At 43.4% G+C, this 19,046-nt stretch overlaps 1 protein-coding gene across 1 annotated transcript in view; it reads left to right on the top strand.

Annotated features, from left to right (window-relative positions):
• QRFPR (pyroglutamylated RFamide peptide receptor) overlaps positions 1 to 17,590 on the top strand; it is a 58,968-nt gene extending 41,378 nt beyond the window's left edge. Inside the window, exons 3-6 of the mRNA XM_034772928.1 lie at positions 4,105 to 4,166; positions 6,171 to 6,406; positions 10,937 to 11,034; positions 16,062 to 17,590. Of these exons, the coding sequence (XP_034628819.1) occupies positions 4,105 to 4,166; positions 6,171 to 6,406; positions 10,937 to 11,034; positions 16,062 to 16,465 (800 nt within the window). The 3' untranslated portion in view covers positions 16,466 to 17,590. The remainder of the gene's footprint in view (positions 1 to 4,104; positions 4,167 to 6,170; positions 6,407 to 10,936; positions 11,035 to 16,061) is intronic.
• Positions 17,591 to 19,046: the final 1,456 nt, after the last annotated feature.

Below are 19,046 nucleotides of genomic sequence, written 5' to 3'. Positions count from 1 at the left end.
CCCTGGCAATCGCGGCCAGTACAGCTACTGGAAAAGTCTGTTAACGTGTATGGGGATGGAGCGGAAATCCTCCAGGGACATCTCCAGAAAGCTCTCCTTCATGTACTCCCAAAGCCTTTGCAAAAGGTTTCTGGGGAGGGCTGCCTTATCCCGTTCGCCATGGTAGGACACTTTACCACGCCAGGCCAATAGCACGTAGTCTGGAATCATTGCATAACAAAGCACGGCAGCGTATGGTCCCGGTGTTTGCTGGCATGCAGACAACATCCATTCCTTATCGCTCTTTGTTATCCTCAGGAGAGTGATATCATTCACTGTCGCCTGGTTGAAATGGGGCGATTTTATTAAGGGGACATTCAGAGGTGCCCGTTCCTGCTCTGCTGAACAGAAATGTTCCCCACTGTTAGCCACGCGGTGTGGGGGGGAGGGGTGAAGTGATCATCCCCGAGAATTGGGTGTGGAAGGGGGAGGGGGGTTAGTTCGGTTTGTGCTGCATGTTATCCCGGAAAACGCAGCCCCTCCTTTTACATTGCAAACCCATTTTAAATGGCCAACCCAACAGGTGCTTGGTATGGGAAATGAGGGCGCTACTGTTTGAAACCATTCCCACCTGTTAAGAAGGTTAAAAAAGCCAAAAGACTGTGGCTTACCATGGCTGCCTGCAAGCCGAAATCTGTTGCTTGGCCCTGCGTGAGTGATCTCTCACACCAAACCGGCAGGCCCTCAATATAAGAGGAAAAATGTGACCTTGTAACGAAAGCACATGTGCTGTGTAATGTGAACAGCAAAATTTAACGTGAAAGAGTGTACCCATTGTTCTCTAAAATGTGTCTTTTCTAACCACCTCTCCCTCCTCCTCCACCAGCTGCAAATGTTTCTCCTTCACAGAGGCTAGTGAAGATTAGAAGGAGAAAACGGTGGACTCGGGATGATATGTTCTTGGAGCTCCAGATGTCTTCCCACGCTGACAGAGCACAGCAGAATGCGTGGAGGCAGTCAATGTCAGACTACAGAACAGCACAATATGAACGAGAGGAGAGGTGGCGGGCTGAATCGCGGGATGAACAGAGCAAGTGACGGGCTGAAGATGATAGGTGGCGTCAGCTTGCAGACAGAAGGCAAGAGTCAATGCTCCGGCTGCTGGAGCATCAAACTGATATGCTCCAGTGTATGGTTGAGCTGCAGGAAAGGCAGCAGGAGCAGAGACCGCTGCTACAGCCCCTGTGTAACCAACAGCCCTCCTCCCCAAGTTCCATAGCCTCCTCACCCAGACGCCCAAGAACATGGTGGGGGGGCCTCCGGCCACCCAGTCACTCCACTCCAGATGATTGCCCGAGCATCAGAAGGCTGGCCTTCAATAAGAGTTAAAGTTTTAAACGGCGGTGTGTCCTTTTCCTTCCCTCCTCCCCCACCCATCCCGGGCTATCTTGGCAATTATCCCCCTGGTTGTCTGATGAATTAATAAAGAATGCATGAATGTGAAGTAACAATGACTTTATTGCCTCTGCAAGCGGTGCTCGAGGGGCGGGAGGAGAGCGGGGGTGGTTGGTTTACAGGGAAGTAGAGTGAACCGGGCGGGGGGGGCGGAGGGTTCATCAAGGAGAAACAAACAGAAGTTTCACACCGTAGCCTGGCCAGTCACAAAACTCGTTTTCAAAGCTTCTCTGATGCGCACCACACCCTGCTGTGCTCTTCTAACCGCCCTGGTGTCTGGCTGCACATAATCAGTGGCCAGGCGATTTGCCTCAACCTCCGACCCCGCCATAAATGTCTCCCCCTTACTCTCACAGATATTGTGGAGCGCACAGCAAGCAGCAATAACAATGGGGATATTCTTTTCGCTGAGGTCTGAGTGAGTCAGTAAGCTGCGCCCGCGCGCTTTTAAATGTCCAAATGCACATTCCACCACCATTCGGCACTTGCTCAGCCTGTAGTTGAACAGGTCCTGACTACTGTCCAGGCTGCCTGTGTATGGCTTCATGAGCCATGGCATTAAGGGGTAGGCTGGGTCCCCAAGGATCATGATAGGCATTTCAACATCCCCAACAGTTATTTTCTGGTCCGGGAAGAAAGTCCCTTTCTCCAGCTTTCGAAACAGACCAGAGTGCCTGAAGATGCGAGCATCATGTACCTTTCCCGGCCATCCCACGTTGATGTTGGTGAAACGTCCCTTGTGATCCATCAGGGCTTGCAGCAGCACTGAAAAGTACCCCTTCCAGTTTATGTACTTAGTGGCTTGGTGCTCCGGTGACAAGATAGGGATATGGGTTCTGTCTATTGCCCCACCACAGTTTGGGAATCCCATTGCAGCAAAGCCATCCACTATGGCCTGCACATTTCCCAGAGTCACTACCCTTGATATCAGCAGGTCTTTGATTGCCCTGGCAACTTGGATCACAGCAGCCCCCACAGTAGATTTGCCCACTCCAAATTGATTCCCGACTGACCGGTAGCTGTCTGGCGTTGCAAGCTTCCACAGGGCTATCACCACTCGCTTCTCAACTGTGAGGGCTGCTCTCATCCTGGTATTCTGGTGCTTCAGGGCAGGGGAAAGCAAGTCACAAAGTTCCATGAAAGTGCCCTTACGCATGCGAAAGTTTCGCAGCCACTGGGAATCGTCCCACACCTGCAACACGATGCGGTCCCACCAGTCTGTGCTTGTTTCCTGGGCCCAGAATCGGCATTCCGCAGCATGAACCTGCCCCAGTAACACCATGATTTGCACATTGCTGGGGCCTGTGCCTTGTGAGAGGTCTATGTCCATGTCAATTTCCTCATCACTCTCGTCGCCGCACTGCAATCGCCTCCTCGGCTGGTCCTGGTTTTGCTTTGGCATGTCCTGGCTCTGCATATACTCCAGGACAATGTGCGTCATGTTCATAGTGCTCATAATTGCTGCAGTGATCTGAGCGGGCTCCACGATCCCAGTGCTATGGTGTCTGGTCTGAAAAAAAGGCATGAAACTAGTATCTGACAGAGGGAGGGAGGGGCGAGTGACGACATGGTGTACAGGTACAGGGAATTAAAATCAACAAAGGTGGCTGTGCATCAGGGAGAAACACAAACAACTGTCACACAGAATGGCTCCCCCAAAGATTGAACTCAAAACCCTGGGTTTAGCAGGCCGTTGATTTCACGGAGGGAGGGGGAAGCAAATGAATACAGAACAAATCTATTTTTTACATCTTAAGCTGGCAGACGATGGTGCAGCATGACTGACAGCCCTAGGCATCTTCTGGGTGCTTGGCAGAAAATACTGGGCGCGTGCCAGAAAATAGCATACTACGACTGATAGCCATCATCGTCATTGGGAAGGCAGCGACTGGGAGACATACAGAGTTTCAGCCACTGCAGTACGACGACGACAGATACCAGTCATAATACACCGTCTACTGCCAAAAGGCAATTAGCTGCTGCTGTGTAGCAATGCAGTACCACGTCTGCCGGCACCCAGAGGACATATGGTGACGGTGAGCTGAGCTGAGCGGGCTCCATGCTTGGCATGGTATGTTGTCTGCACAGGTAACCCAGGTAAAAAGGCGCGAATCGATTGTCTGCCGTTGCTCTGACGGAGGGGGAGGTGCCTGACGACATGTACCCAGAACCCCCCACGACACTGTTTTGCATCATTCAGGCATTGGGATCTCAACCAAGAATTCCAATGGGCGGCGGAGACTGCGGGAACTGTGGGATAGCTACGCTCCGGAAGTCGACGCTAGCCTCGGTACTGTGGACGCGGTCTGCTGACTTAATGCACTTAGAGCATTTTATGTGGGGACACACACAATCGGCTGTATACAACTGATTTCTGTAAAACCGGCTTCTATAAATTCGACCTAATTTCGTAGTGTAGACATACCCTTAAGAAGGAAACGCTTGATGAAGGGCCTTGATGAAGAGAAAAGTGTTGCTATTGTTCATATTTACAATAAGTCAATTGTCCACAAATGTTGACTGTAAAATTTCACCTTAAATTTCGAGTTCAGTTTATTGCACGAAGTTCCACATCACTTTGTTTTGCTAAGTGGAGCTATTAAAGTAAAATGAATTCATGTTAAGTTCCCTGTTCTGCTGAGCATTAAGAAGACGTTTGTTTGTTTACAGGAATAGTCTGGTTGCTGGCAGTTATTGTTGGGTCACCTATGTGGCATGTACAGCGACTGGAGGTATGGTATGATATATCATGTAATCACTCTTTCAGAGAGAGCCCTTGTTTCAGACTTAGCTCATTGCAGGGGATAGCAACAAGGCTGAATAAACTCCAAGTATTTATGAGCGGGGATAAAGCAGAATCTGGTCACATGCTACTGTAAAAGTTGTCAGTGTTTCTTACGTAGAGTAATTGATTTTGTAATCTGACTTTCTGGGCCCTCATTGAAAAAGAGAAAATGGAGAGACACTTTTAATATTGTCACTGGCAAAGGATTGTGGGCAGTTTTGGAAAGCCTTTACTTCAGGATGTGGGCAGAATTTGATACCTGGGGCATTTGGATTGCCTCCCTGTAACCTTGTGCTGGCTTTCCATACTATATTGCCTACTTGTAGTTGTGCCTCTCTCCCTGTCTTGAAGATGAATAGTTGCATCTGTGCCTTGCACTGAACCTTCCTATTGCTTTGTATCTGCAATGACACACAATAGCTTGGGACTTTGAAAATGATTATCTTTACGTGACATGGCATGTTCCTATAAACATTTCTCCATAGCTATTACATTTTAAGCAATGGTTACTCCATTCAAAACCTTCATTAACTGTTAGAAGCAGCTATTTGGGAGTCTGGGTTTTTAAAAAATCCTTTAAAAAGTGTAACTTGGCATATTGGAGTTTGAGAAAGGGGCACAGTAGTCTATACAGACATGAGCTATGTACGCTTGGTTATAAGCTGTGTGTGTGTATAGACAGTTGTTTTTTGGGAAATCTTTGTTTGTTGGCTGATGAGACAAATTTGTTCTGAAAACTCACTTAAGTTTGAAAAGTTTTCAGTCAGCCTCCATAGCTACAACTGCAAAAGCGGTGTACAGATACCTGCATTTGTGCATGCAAACCAAAGCCCTGACCCTGCAGTCTGATCCACCTGGGCAGAAGCCCTGCACCAGTGCAGGGTCAGGCTGACTTCAGTAGGATTCTGTGCACGCACAGGGGGGAAAGCAGGCTGCTTATGTGGATTTAGTTGCAGGATCAGGGCCCAGATCACAGAGTTAAATATGCAGTTGTACCTTTTGTTCACATGAAAATGGATGTGCCAACCAAATTGGCATTTAAATTATATACATTAAAAAAATGCCAGGGTTAAACAATGTTTTTAGATACGTTTGGCTTTTTTTAGCCTTCCAAGAAGCTTTTGATAAATTACCTCAAATGAGGTTATTTATCAAAAGTCTCTTGGAAGGTTAAATAAATCAGATGCACTGTTTCTCTTTCATCCACTATTTAGTTCTGTGTTTTATATTTGTCATTAACTTATTGATTTGTATTAATTATTAATATTACTACTACTTATTAATGTTACTTTAGACACTTTAAAAGTGTGATAGGTGCTATAGAAAAATAGTCCTTGCCACAACCCCAGTTGTAGAGGACAATTAAAATAAGACACTTGGGGCAGGCTTATGGTTCCTTTGTGGTAATGCAAATCAACCTGACTTTGACCAGTGGTACACAGAAAGCCAGTGTACCTGATCCTCAGAAAACCTGCGCCCACTACAGCCGTAGCTAGAAAGCACCTTATCTGTTTAGCTCAAGCTGTACAGACTTATATTTGGCTCTGGGGGACCCCAGTTCAATTCCTGTTGTATTGGCCAAGATGGCCAGCATAACCTTAAAAGTAATCAGCCCAAACAGTACATTGTTTCAGCACATCTCAGCAGCTGCCTCCAGGAGAAACTGACACTTCCCTCCCCAGCATAAACCCTGAAGGAGTGTGTCAGTTAAAACACCTCTTGCTCTTCTTGGAGGGCAATCCCTCTGCTGCAGAGAGGAAGTACAGTTTTTACCTTGCATAAGCTACGGTGAACACAGCCCTTTACATGGAAAATGCATTAGAAGAATAGTCTCACTAGAAAGGTGTCTCCACTGAATTCCTGTTATAAAGCAAGGGGCTTTAGAACATATGACACTCTTCATAATTAGGGTCATTATTAAAGTGACTCATTTCTATTTCATTTGTTTTAGATTAAATATGACTTTCTGTATGAAAAAGAGTTTGTTTGCTGCTTGGAAGAGTGGACCAGTGCTGTTCACCAAAAGATATATACCACCTTCATTCTTGTCATACTATTCCTTCTTCCACTGATGCTGATGCTTCTGTTGTACAGTAAGATTGGTTATGAACTCTGGATTAAGAAACGAGTGGGAGATGCTTCAGTTCTTCAAACCATTCATGGGAATGAAATGTCTAAGATATCAAGGTTTGTAAAGTAAAACCATATAGTTAGAACTCTCAGTCTTGAAAAGCATATCTGGGGACTGGCAACAAGAAAAGTTATGGACAAGATTTTCAAAAGTGACTAATGACTAGGGCCCTACCAAATTCATAGTCCATTTTGGTCAATTTCACAGTCATAGGATTTTAAAAATTGTAAATTTCATGATTTCAGTAATTATATCTGAAATTTCATGGTGTTGCACTTGTAGGGGTCCTCACCCAAAAGAGAGTTGTGGGGGGTAACAAAGTTATTGTAGGAGGGGTTGCGGTACTGCTATCCTTACTTCTGTGCTGCTGCTGGCAGCTGCATTGGCTTCAGAGCTGGGTAATTGGAGATCAGTGGCTGCTGGCTGGGAGCCCAGCTCTGAAGGCAGAGCCTCCACCACCAGGAGCACAGAAGTAAGGTGGCATGGTATGGTATTGCCACCCTTCTGTGCTGCTTCTGGCAGGGTGCTGCCTTTAGAGCTGGGCAGCACAGAAGTAAGGGTGGCAATACCGTGACTCCTCTAAAATAACCTTGCAACTCCCTTTTGGGTCAGGACTCCCAATTTAAGAAATGCTGGTGTCCCCCTTGAAATCTGTATAGTATAGGGTAAAAGCACACAATAGACCAGATTCCATGGGGAAAGACCAGATTTCACAGTCCGTGACGCTTTTTTCATGGCTGTGAATTTGGTAGGGCCCTACTTATGACTTAATATTTGGTGTCCAACTTGAGACACCTTATAAGGGCCTGATGTTCAAATAGTGCTAAGCACCCACACTCTGAAAATTGGACCCTTTTCAGGTGTGTCACATTGTGCGCCTAAAATTAACACTTTTAAAAATGCAGGTCATGAGTTGGGAGGAAGAAGCAGTTTGTTACATTCCTGAGGCAGATTGGGAGTGATCAAATACAGTTCCTTTTAGAATCCACCTGGAATAAGATCAATAATATCAAAAGTTTTCTAAGGTGAGTTCATTATATGTGTGTCTATAACCATTGTTCTATCAGCCTTTTAAAAATGAAAGTAGTATATTAAAATAAAAAAGAATTGGAACTCACCTGAAAACTAATTTAATACACTCTAATTGGGTAGTTTCTAAAGAGATATAAATGCCCTCAGTCTTTTTCTGCCTCATGAGACCATCCAGATGGGAACTTTGTGTTTGAAATGCAATTAAAAAAATGAATAATTAACAAGCAGACAACAAAATGGTATAGTTCCTTATGCTTAATTGTAATTTAGTGTAGCAATTACCCTACTTTATATATTACACTGCAGTTTTTCTTTAATTTGGCAAGTTTTTTCCTGGTGTGATGGCAACTTCTAGCAATACGTGCACAGAAAACAGGAGAGTACCATATTAAATATTGAATCCAAGGAGAATAATAAGTAGCAGCTTAAAGAGAAAAGATTGCTCAGTCAAGTGGCTAACATCAATCAAAATGAGGATGAGGATGAAGTTGCAAAACTGAATAAAATAGTAATGTAACATGCTTGTAAAGTGTGTGCCAGTCCCCAGCTAGTGACTCCTCCACATAGAGGATAAGGTTCTACTACTTCTGTCCGCCAAGAGAGTTGCTACTTTAGCTCAAGTGGCAGAAGTTTATATTGAGTTCATAACACCTGGTGGTAATAATGTTATATAGGAGTTCATGAGTAATGATAAATCCAGACATACTCTGAGCCTGCAAAGTATTTTGGTGAAAGCAGGGCATGTACTCCTAACAGATGGTGCAGATCCCATTCCTCCAAACACTATCCTCTAGCAACAAAAATTATCAGGTAGTGAGGTTCCATCCAGCTCCTTATCTATGTTGGACATTGACAGAGTAACGAGACATTACAGATACAGTCAATATTCCAGGTCCCAGGAAAAGATCCTTGCTTTTTGATATATCATGGATTTTTGAGTAGTTTCTCCATCTCTAGGTATCAGAATTAGACTTGCTTGAACAGCTATAACAACAAAATTGATTTTTAAAATACAATATTATCTAGACTCCCTACCATGACTTAAATACTTATCTTTTGCATTAAAAGTGTTAAGTAAAAGCTGTTAAATTATTAAATATCACATCTTTACATATATGTTTGAAACAGCTACACAGAATGATCCATCCACGTTTTTAATATATCACTGTGTTATCTGGGCACCTTAACTTCAGCCCTAAACAGAACCTTTGGGCTAAGATTTTCAACAGTGACTCATGTTTGGGGTATCTGTGACCAGGAGCCCTTCTACCACCAAAATATATTTCTTTTTCCTCTGGGTTGGCTGGAGCATAGGGCCCACAATATCCTTTGCCACCCTAAGAAATGCCTCCTTGATCACAGGTAAGGGCTGTCTGGGAGCTTTGTGAGACCCTGCAGGTCTTTGCACTTTGGACATAAGTCACAAGACCTGCAATAGTCTCCCAGCTCATATCTGGCCAATAAAAGTTCCTTTTCAACCTTTCATAAGTCCCCAAGTGACCTGCAAAAGGACAGTTGTGGGGTAATGTCATTAGCTCCCTACAATGCTTAACAGGCACAGCCAGCTGCTTGTAAACCTTTACAGGATTTTTGATTTTCCCCATAGGACTTTCTCTATACATCCTTCCCTCCTCTTCAAAAAACCTTTCCCTGTTTCCCCTAACTGGGGACCCCTCACGCTATCTAAGGATGGGTCTTCTCTTTACTGTGGTGCAAATTCCTGCTGGCTGTCAGCTCTGATCAGAGCCTCCTCCACTGGCACTGGGAGTGGCTTTGCCCCACTTGTCCTTGGAGACTCTCTGTGTCTGTCTGATAAGTCAGGGCCAAGGATGTCCCTTTCCCCTGAGCTGTTTCTCGTCTTTACAATTCCTTTCTGGGGCTACAGAGCGACATTCACTTTTAGTGCAGGTTACTATATTAATGGCTTTAGACATAGTTAGTATGTTACTTCCCATGAGAATTTCTGCTGGAATGCAATCCAATACACCAAATTTTAAAATGCCTTCCAGACCTTCGCACTCTACGTACACTTTAGCTAAAGGCACAGTGGTTTTAAAACTTCCCCAAACTAGGAGTTCTACCCTTTTTCCATACAGTATGCCAATCTCCCTAATAATACCTTCTCTGAATCACTTACAAATCTGTTACCAGTGCTTGAAGTGTGAACCTTAGTCAACCAGCACATTGTGTGAAAATCCTGGCCAGAGTACGCTACCTGTGACTTCTGGCTCAGGACACACACAACTGTGAGCCACTGTGGTACTGCTCTGCCTCAGTTCCCCGACACAATAGCTTGTCTGTCTTGCCAGCGAACTCTTCTGGACTCTGCCAGTCCATATCTTGCTTTCCAAACCCATTTCCTGAGGTCCACAGAGACATCACTACCACCAAAGAGACCGTGCATGCACCAGCATGTTAGGTTTGCTGAGGACTTGCCTTCCACTGTTAATACACAGTACTGAGATGGTTTTGTAAGAAAACAAATTAGTTTATTAATAAAGAATAGATATTTAAATGATAGGCAGGGCCAGCTCTGGCTTTTTTGCCGCCCCAAGCAAAAAAATAAAAACCTGCGGCGTGGCAGGAGCGACAAAGCAGGAAAAAAAAAAACTGAGGGGCAGCCGGAGCCAGGGTGCAGGGGGACTCCCTGCACTGCAGATGTGCCCCGGCTAGCGGGGTGGGGTGGGAGAGGGAGCAAGGGGAAAAAAAATAAGCGGCCGTGCCGCCCTAGGATTGGGTGGAATGCCGCCCCGTAGAATCTGCCGCCCCAAGCACGAGCTCGGCTGGTGCCTGCAGCCGGCCCTGATGATAGGTATAGTTACAAATAAAACACAACACTCTTTCTAGTGATCGAAACTCAGTTTTAGCACGTTACAATCTTTGTCTAAGCAGGTTTTTCACTTACATCAAGCAGGGCCGTCCCTAGCTATTTTGGTGTCCTACGCAGCCCCCCAAGCCTCCGCTGTGGGTGGGAGGGCTGGCCACTCCCTGTGGGAAATGGAGTGACCCGGCCCCAGCCTGCTCTGCTTCCCTGGCTCCCAGAAGAGGCCTGATTTTTCAGAAAGTGCTGAACATCCACCTTTTGAAAGTCAGGCCCATTTAAGGTGTTGCAAATTGGGCACCCAGAAATTGAGACACTCAATGACTAGTCACTTTTGAAAATACCTCAAAGTCTGTGTGCTCATAAGTATCTGCTTGGGGAAAAAACTGCATTTCAATGCATCTACAAATACTTGCCTGTCCAAATATTTAGAGCTGAATAAGTAAATGACAGAGTTTATTAGTGCAGTTGCATGAAGGTAAGTAGATTTTGCATTTCAAATTGGATCCTGAGTTAGGAAAATATGACATTGCTCTTGTTATTTATTATTTATTTGATATGGTTCAGTGATTTCAAGGAGGGTTAAGCAAGTGGGCATTTCTGAAAATCCCATTAAGTGCCTATCTGCATCTTTGGGCACCTAAATACCTTTAGAAGCTGACCCTGAGGCATTTGTGCTAATCAACAGTTTATTCAAAGTTATTCTGTAAAAGCTACCTTAGTGTAATTTCAGGAAGAAGAAGCGAGCAATCGTTATGATGGTGATGGTGGTGGTTTTATTTGCAGTCTGCTGGGCCCCTTTCCATGTAATTCACATGATGATAGAATACAGTGAGTATCTGCCACACTTCTTAAATTAAGGCATTTACTTTTGAGTGTGTCTTTTTCTTTTTAGTAATGGAATCACTGGTGTTGTATCAAACTCTAGTGCTGCTGCTCTAGTGCCCATTGCAGCTAAGGTGAATACGTGCTTTTAAATCTGGAATAATAAACATTCCCTCATGATATAACAGTGGTTCTTAATCTATTTATCAAGTTTGTCATCTTCTTCTTGTGTTTTATGGTGAAGCAGACTTACTTGCTGAGTCTGTGATCCCCAAGCGCTGGACACGATAGGTAATTAAAAATTAAAGTCTTTCATTTTTAATTCCTAGCATTCTGAAAGAATTTCAGTATTTCTTTTTAATAGGCCTCATTTTTTCTCAGTGCTCTTACTAGGTATTTCCATGAAAAATTTTGAACTTTTTTTTTCTCCATATAAAATACCCCCTTTCAATGGTGTACTCTTTGTTCTCCCAGAGGAGATGATCATCTGTTTCCTGGACCTTGCACATCCCACATAATCCATATTTGTTTGTTTGTTAGAAACAAATTACTATTAATCTACAATGGCCAGTTACAATTCTAAATCTTCACTTCACTCTATCTCTCAGGGCCTTGGAGTATATCAGCATTTTTTCTCTTGGGCATATTTCATATTCCCCTTTGTTTCTTTTGCCCATCGTTCTTGCCATTCTTCTCAACTCATTTTTAATTAGATTTTTAAACTCCAGTTTATTTAAAGGGCTCTCTAAATCAATTTGCTCATTTTCAACAGCATTTTTTTGCCATTTTGTCTGCCAGGTCATTGCCCACTACCCTGTGTGCACTGGGATCCATTCTATTACTATGATTACACCCAACTACATCAAATTTATTGTTAACAGTAATATTTCATTCAGAATATCATTTCGGCTCTTTGAAGAGCCATTGCTGATTGCCTGTAGTCCAAATAAGGAAACAGACAGGATGACCGTAGCGTCTGGATGCACATCTATGACCCAATTTAATGCCAGCATTATCCTTGCCAGTTCAGCTGTCAAAACGGCTACAAAATTTGATTCTGAGTGCACTGAAAGCTGTTCCCATTTGTCCTGTTCTGACATCTTTGGATCCATCAGTATATATTGGACAGTAGCATTCCCATTTATCACAAATGTTTTCATTTGCCAGAGCTTGCACATTTAACGCTCCTTTTCCAGTCATAATATATTTTTCCCAAAGCTATACATTTTAATCTTTTAGGTCTTTGTTTTCACCAAGATCTTTTGTCCACACTTTAACCTTGCTTACTTGAGGCTTTTTGAGTTTTTGCCCTACACATAGCCCACTTAATTCCCAGCATTCATCCTATATTAGTTTGGTGTTTTCATCTTCAGTTTCCAATGACTTTAGCTCAAAAGGTTAAGTCTAAAAGCTTTATTCTTAAAGCAATGGACAGTTCACCTGCAGCTATCTGAATTACACACAGCGGTGTTGTGATGAAGGCACCACATGCAATTTGTAACCCCAGAGCTTGGACTGAGTCAAGCTTTCTCAATTCATTTTTGATGCTGAACCAAAAGCCTGATACCTGTACTGATCAATTGGTCTTACTGGAGTTCTGTATAACATCACCAGTACTCTCTTTTCCACACGCCAGGAGGTTTGAGAAGTAGTTTCCATATGATTCTTCCAAGTGAGCGTGCTATCAAATATCACCCCTAAAAATCTGTAGCTTTTAACTATACTTATTTGCTATGCATATAGATATGATTTATAATCTTTAAAATTTTTCTTTTTCGTGAATATCATTCCTTTAGTTTTGTCAATTGAGAATTTTTAAAGCCTCACATTTCTCCGTTCTGCGCCTGTCCTTAGTACATTTACTCTTTTAGCAGCTCTTTCCGGGTATCTGTTTGTGACCCCTGAGGCAAAATCGTCAGCAAATAAAGCAATGCCCATTCCTGCACTTAACTCTTAATTCATCATGATCACCCTGTGGAGTGCCATTTGTTAGTGTACATATATTGGAGTAGGCTTTTCCTACTCACACCTGCATAGTTCTTTTACTTAAGAAATCCCTTATCCACCTAGACTTCCTTCCCTTTATACCCATGGCAGCCACTTTATAAGTAAACCCTCTCCAGAACATTCCATAAGCTCTTTCAATATCCAGAAAAGTTGGCCTGTATGCATCAGGTCAAGATCTCAGCTTGCCTGATTTCCTTGCTGGAACAGTAACTGCATGCTTCCACTCAACTGGCAGATCACCTTTTCCTCATATGCTATTGCCCAATTTTAGTATCACCCTCAGACTTCTTTCAGATAGGTGTTTAAGCATTTCAAAGCATATACCATCCGGCCTGGAGCAGTACTTTTGCTCTTTTTTATAGATTTTGGAAGTTCCCTCATACTGAAGTTTTCATTTAAAATTGTTTCATCTTCCTCTCCCACCTGTTCAATACCCCACTGTTTTTTTCAATGCATTTTCTTTTCCTCTCTCAGATATCTATACTCTCATTCTCATCATTTACTAGCTCTTTCAGCCCTGAACTGAGTCAGCCTCTCTCCTTTATTGCCCCTCCAGGCTTGGCATTGCCTGCAGGTATAGTGAGGTGAGGTTAGCTGGGCCCATAGACTCTCCTTTACCCCTTTTCTGTGGATGTGGGGCCTTTTTGCCCCATCAGAGTCCCTGATTGGGGACAGCAATTAAGACAATTGGTCTCAAATGAGGAAGACACTGACACCTGCTCCCAAATCTGAATTTAAAATGTCTCCTTCCTACTCTTGCTTCATTTCAAGCCTCATTTCATTTCTCACAAGACTGGTAGTTGGCACCCAGCAGATCTGTTCTTGTGCCCAGGGTCTAGGAGGCCCATTGTAGGCTTGCCTTTCTCACACTCTCTCCTTCTATGGGCGGGCGTAGAGGAGGAGCAAAGAACAAGCACTTATAGTCAGCATGTGAGTGCTATGCTCAAGAAGTGGCAGAATGCAAGTACTGGAAATACTGGAAGTGCCATTACACCTTCTAGCTCCCCCAAACAGTGCCATAACAGTGACCCGGAATATTCCAATAGGACTCAAGCACTGCTCATGGTACTCTGTCTCCCTGTGGGGGCTCCTCTCACCCTGAACGTGAAGGGTTTGCAGCTGTCAGAACTGGCCTTGCAGATAATGCAATGCCAAAGTATACTACAGAGCTGCCTTGCAGGTAAGACATCCTCAGTGCAAATCAGAGACTATCTGTGGGTTTTGCCTTAAGTTATTTTTGGCTGCTACTGCAGTTGCCTTATAGAAATTTCAAACCAAATTGTGGATCGTGACTACTGCAGTCTTTCTTTGCTTTTACGTGCCTCAATCACCAAGGATCTTGTTTAAAACACTAGCAATTAAGTATCAGCGCAGAGCAAAGGGGCTGATGCATTTCTCTTCCTCACTACATTGATTCATCAGTTGAAAACACACAATTCACTACAACCAAAGCCATTCATTCATTATATAAAAACACTTTTTTTGGAACTATTAGCCTGTACCTTTCTTAAACTTCTACTTCTCTCCATGTCACTAATCACTCTCTGCCACTTGGACACTTCTCTGATCAAAATGCTTTATTGTTAAACAAAACAAAGCAAAAAAAAAAAAAAGTTGCCTTTCATTGCAAACTTGTAGTATGGGGACTCCGTTTTTGGAAGAATTGAAAGAGGAAAATCACTTTTTAATATTTTATGACATTGAATATTCAGAAATTGGGATGAGAGCCAGATGAAAGATAATAGATAAGAAAAAATTTATAGGGGAGTTTACACTTGCATGTTCGTACTAGTGTGTATGAATGGAGAGAGAGAGACAGAGAAAATTATGTAGGGCCAGTGTTTTCACTTCACTGAGGAAGCTGGTTTCCTGTGCTCTGTAACTGTCATCAGACATTGGTCTGATTACATCCAATTCAGTGTGAACTGTACTTATATACTTCTTGAATTTCTGTATTTATACAGCATGTGACTGACTGTGATTATCAGTGAATACTGTATTTTAAAGCTGTATCCTGATTTGACCAGTGTGGTTAGTTACAGCCAGACTGTAATCCATTCCTTAAGGAGACTTTGTGCATGCAAGAGAATATGCATGTTTATATAAAGCACAGGTCACCCATTCCTTGAAGGCGAAACCCTGCTTCTACACTGACCAGAGATGAGACTCTGAAATGAATTCAATTCCTGGTATAGGTGGACAAAAATGAGGCTTGGTGAGTTAAGCACAGGACTGTGAGTTGGTTTCGAGTTGTAATCCCAGCTCTGCTACTGACTCATTGCATGGCTTGTCACTTCCCCTTTCTTCCTTTCCCCTGTCTGAAAATGGGGCAAATATTTACTCAGCTAATGATAACTTGCTTTTATAGTGCTTTTCATCCGTTGATCTCAAAGCACTTTACAAAGGAGTCAGTATCATTATCTCCGTTTTACAAAGGGGGAAACTGAGGTACAGAGATTTACCCAGCAGGCCAGTGGCAGAGCTGGGAATAGGACCCAGCTCTTGTTAGTCCCAATACAGTACACTCTATTAGGCCACGCTCCCAGCTACTATGTAAAGTGCTCTATAAATATTCATGTTGATTGCTATTTATTTTAAATGGCTGGAGCATTACCTGCTTATATCTGGCCTGGATTGGACCCAAAGTGTGTGAGCACAGAGGAGAGAGCTAGTTTTCCACCGTGTGAAAAGGGCAGAGGACAGTGTAGAGGTACAAAAACAGTGTTTACAAATCTGAAGTGAAGATAGAACATGGGAGACAATGGGCTTTAAATAAACAATGTATGTAACTGACTGGTAGCTTTGTGTCACTCAGCTGTCTGTTAATTTTGCAATTCATAAATTGCGATTTTCAGACTATCTTTATATGACTGTGTTTTGTTTTGTTTTGCTTTCTGGTCAAAACCCATTATTAAAATGGATAAAAACATCTAAGAACTTTTTCTTGAAGCTGAACAAGAACTTCTGACCTGCAAGGGTGGGTATGGCATGTGGGTATCTATATAATTATATTTCCTTTTTCCCAGGTAATTTTGAAAGTGAGTATGATGACGTCACAATCAAGATGATCTTTGCTATTGTTCAGATCATTGGGTTTTTCAATTCCATTTGTAACCCTATGGTATATGCCTTTATGAACGAGAACTTCAAGAAAAATTTCCTCTCTGCAATCTGCTTTTGTATTGTCAAGGAAAACCCATCCCCTTCGAGGCGACTTGGAAACTCAGGGATTACCATGATGCAGCAAAAGGCAAGTCTTTCTCTAGGAGAGCCCACTGCTTTAGAGGAGGCCAGGAGAGAAGCATTCAGTGATGGCAACATTGAAGTCAAATTCTGTGATCAGCCAGCTGCAAAAAAGAATACAAAAAGGCACCTTGCTTTGTTTGCCTCTGAACTCACTGTGCACCCTGCATTAGAGAATGGACACTAGCATCATGAACAGAAGAGAATTGCTTCCTATATTTGATATATTTCAACAAACCATTTTGTTTTATTTTCTACTTTGCACATTGAAGTGAGAAAAGAGAATATATTTTATGGTTTATTATAATGCTAGAATATGTTTTCAAAACAGTAATATATTTTACAGGGGTTAAGAATAAAACTTTGAAAAAGAAGTTCCATTATGATTACAAAAAATATTTTTCTTATGCCAAATTCTGGCTCTCTGGGGTTTACTCCCAAATGTGGGCAAACTAACACTGTTTTTCTGTTAGCAACTCTGTTTACTTTGTGCCTGTGTTCTTGTGGGCCATGGGAATGTGCACAGCTGACTTTGCAAATTGCCTGAAGGTATAGTCAGTGGGGTGAGCACATACTGCCTCTGGGCAGGTCTGGATTCCATATGAACTATGCTACTTCTACCAAGACCTGCCCTCTGCAGCTCAGTGGACAAAGGGACTGTAGATTAGAGTCTGGGAGGAGGCAAGGTTGAGACGCATCAGGTGTATTATGCGTTTCTCTTGTGCTATGTATGTGAAAGGCCAGCCAGAATTTGTCTGTATGGAGTAAGACTTACACACTGTATGCATACTAAGGCTTTTGTTAAGGGAAGTCAATTTGATATCAACAATGTACCTGTGTGTGTCTAACAGATATACTGTCATCACAGGATAATTAGCTGAATACAAATATAAATGTTACACTGGACTGGCCTGTAAATTGCATCACTTTAATTGAAAAATGCATAATGTCAAGAAGTGTAGTAAAGTCATCAATGCAATGTAGAAGTTGGAGGATGTGTTCCCTAAAATATAGTTGTTTGTTTAAGGTCCCAATTTAGATACATTGCTGACTAACTGTAGCAATGCCATCACTATAGGGCAGGGGTGGGCAAACTACAGCCCGCGGGCTGTTTTAAGCTAGCCCGCAAGCTCCCGCTGGGGAGCAGGGTCTGGAGCTTGCCCCGCTCCGGTGCTCCAGCTGGGCCACTGGATCGAGGGGTCTGCATCATGTGGGTTGGCCCTGCTCCGGCGCTCCAGCCAGGGCGCTGCATTAGAGGGGCCACACCACATGGTTCAGCCCTGCTCTGGTGCTCCAGCCGGGGCGCAGGGTCGAGGGCCACACCACGCGGCTCCCGGAAGCTGTGGCATGGCCCTGCTCTGGCTCCTATGTGCTCCAATGGCCCCCTCTGGTGCGCCAATGGGAGCTGCAGGGGCAGTGCCTGCATAAGGGCCGGAGAAGGGACATGCCACTGCTTCCGAGAGACGCTTGAGGTAAGCGCCGCTCGGAGCCTGCATCCATGAGACTCTCCCCATGCCCCAACCCTCTGCCCCAGCCCTGATCCCCCTCCCGCTCTCCAAACCCCTCAATCTCAGCCCAGAACACCCTCCTGGACCCCAAACCTCTCATCCCCAGCCCCACCCCAGAGCCTGCACCCTCAACCAGAGCCCTCACCACCTCCTGCACCCCAACCCCAATTTTGTGAGCATTCATGGCTCGCCATACAATTTCTATTCCCTGATGTGGCCCTCAGGCCAAAAAGTTTGCCCACCCCTGCTATAAGGCCTATATAGGGTACAGGGCCTGATCCAAAACCCACTGAAGTCAATAGGAGTCTTTCCATTCATTTCAGTGGGTGTTGGATCAGGCCCCTTCTGAGTAAAATCATAAGTAGAATCTTCTAGTTTTATTCTTCTGTGTAGCATTTCCTTACTTCCTAAATGGATTGCATTCTGTCCAGGGATAGCCCAGTACTCACTCAGAGTTGTTAGCAAACTACAAGGTTGAAGTGGCACACAGTGAAAATGTGAAGTCAGTACAAATGTGAACTACTAGAAGTGGGTAAAAACTAGAACTTTGAATTTAAACTTATTTGCATTTCTGGGCCAGGGAGAAGAAGTGTGTGTAGATTCTTATCCTCTGATATGATTCCACACCAGAATAGGTTCAGAATTGGATCCAAAACCAAAACTTGCTTATTTTTTGGTTTCAGTTTAGATGCAGCTGGAATCCCTGAACAAGAGGTCGAGATTTCAGTGCCCTTTGATCTCCACCTCATACTTCACCCTAACTGTGATTTGCTGAATTCAAATCTGAGAGATGACCCTTCCCACTGCTCTGGCATTGTAATTTACACCTATCTTGAGGCTCCTTTACACTGCCAGTATTTTTAAGGGAACTTAAATGTAAATGAGAATCTGACCCTCAATCTGTTCCACATCAGAATACTTCCACATTTTCACAGTCGAAAAGAAATTTCAGTGCTGGTTTGAGATCCTAGCTATCTTAAAAGGCTATTTATTATTTAAAGGGCACAAAATTGTCAAAAATGATAAAATGATAATTTAAAGTTCCAGACTTACTCATAAATGGAAGCCAGATTTGAAGACAGATGGCTCTGATCTTATTTTCATCAGTGTATGAATTAGATGAAATAGTGATTTCAGCAGAGCTCCAACTGTGTAAATTGTGTAACAGAGATCAGAATCAGGCTCAGAGACAAACACAGTAGTAAAGAATGTTACTGGCAAACTCTGGGGACAATTTCTGCCCTTGGCTATACATGCCCA

The sequence above is a fragment of the Trachemys scripta genome, chromosome 5 (genome assembly GCF_013100865.1).
Source record: "Trachemys scripta elegans isolate TJP31775 chromosome 5, CAS_Tse_1.0, whole genome shotgun sequence".
Lineage (NCBI taxonomy): Eukaryota > Metazoa > Chordata > Testudines > Emydidae > Trachemys > Trachemys scripta.
The sequence above is the reverse complement of the archived record's forward strand: the minus strand, read 5'-3'. Positions and strand labels throughout refer to the sequence as shown.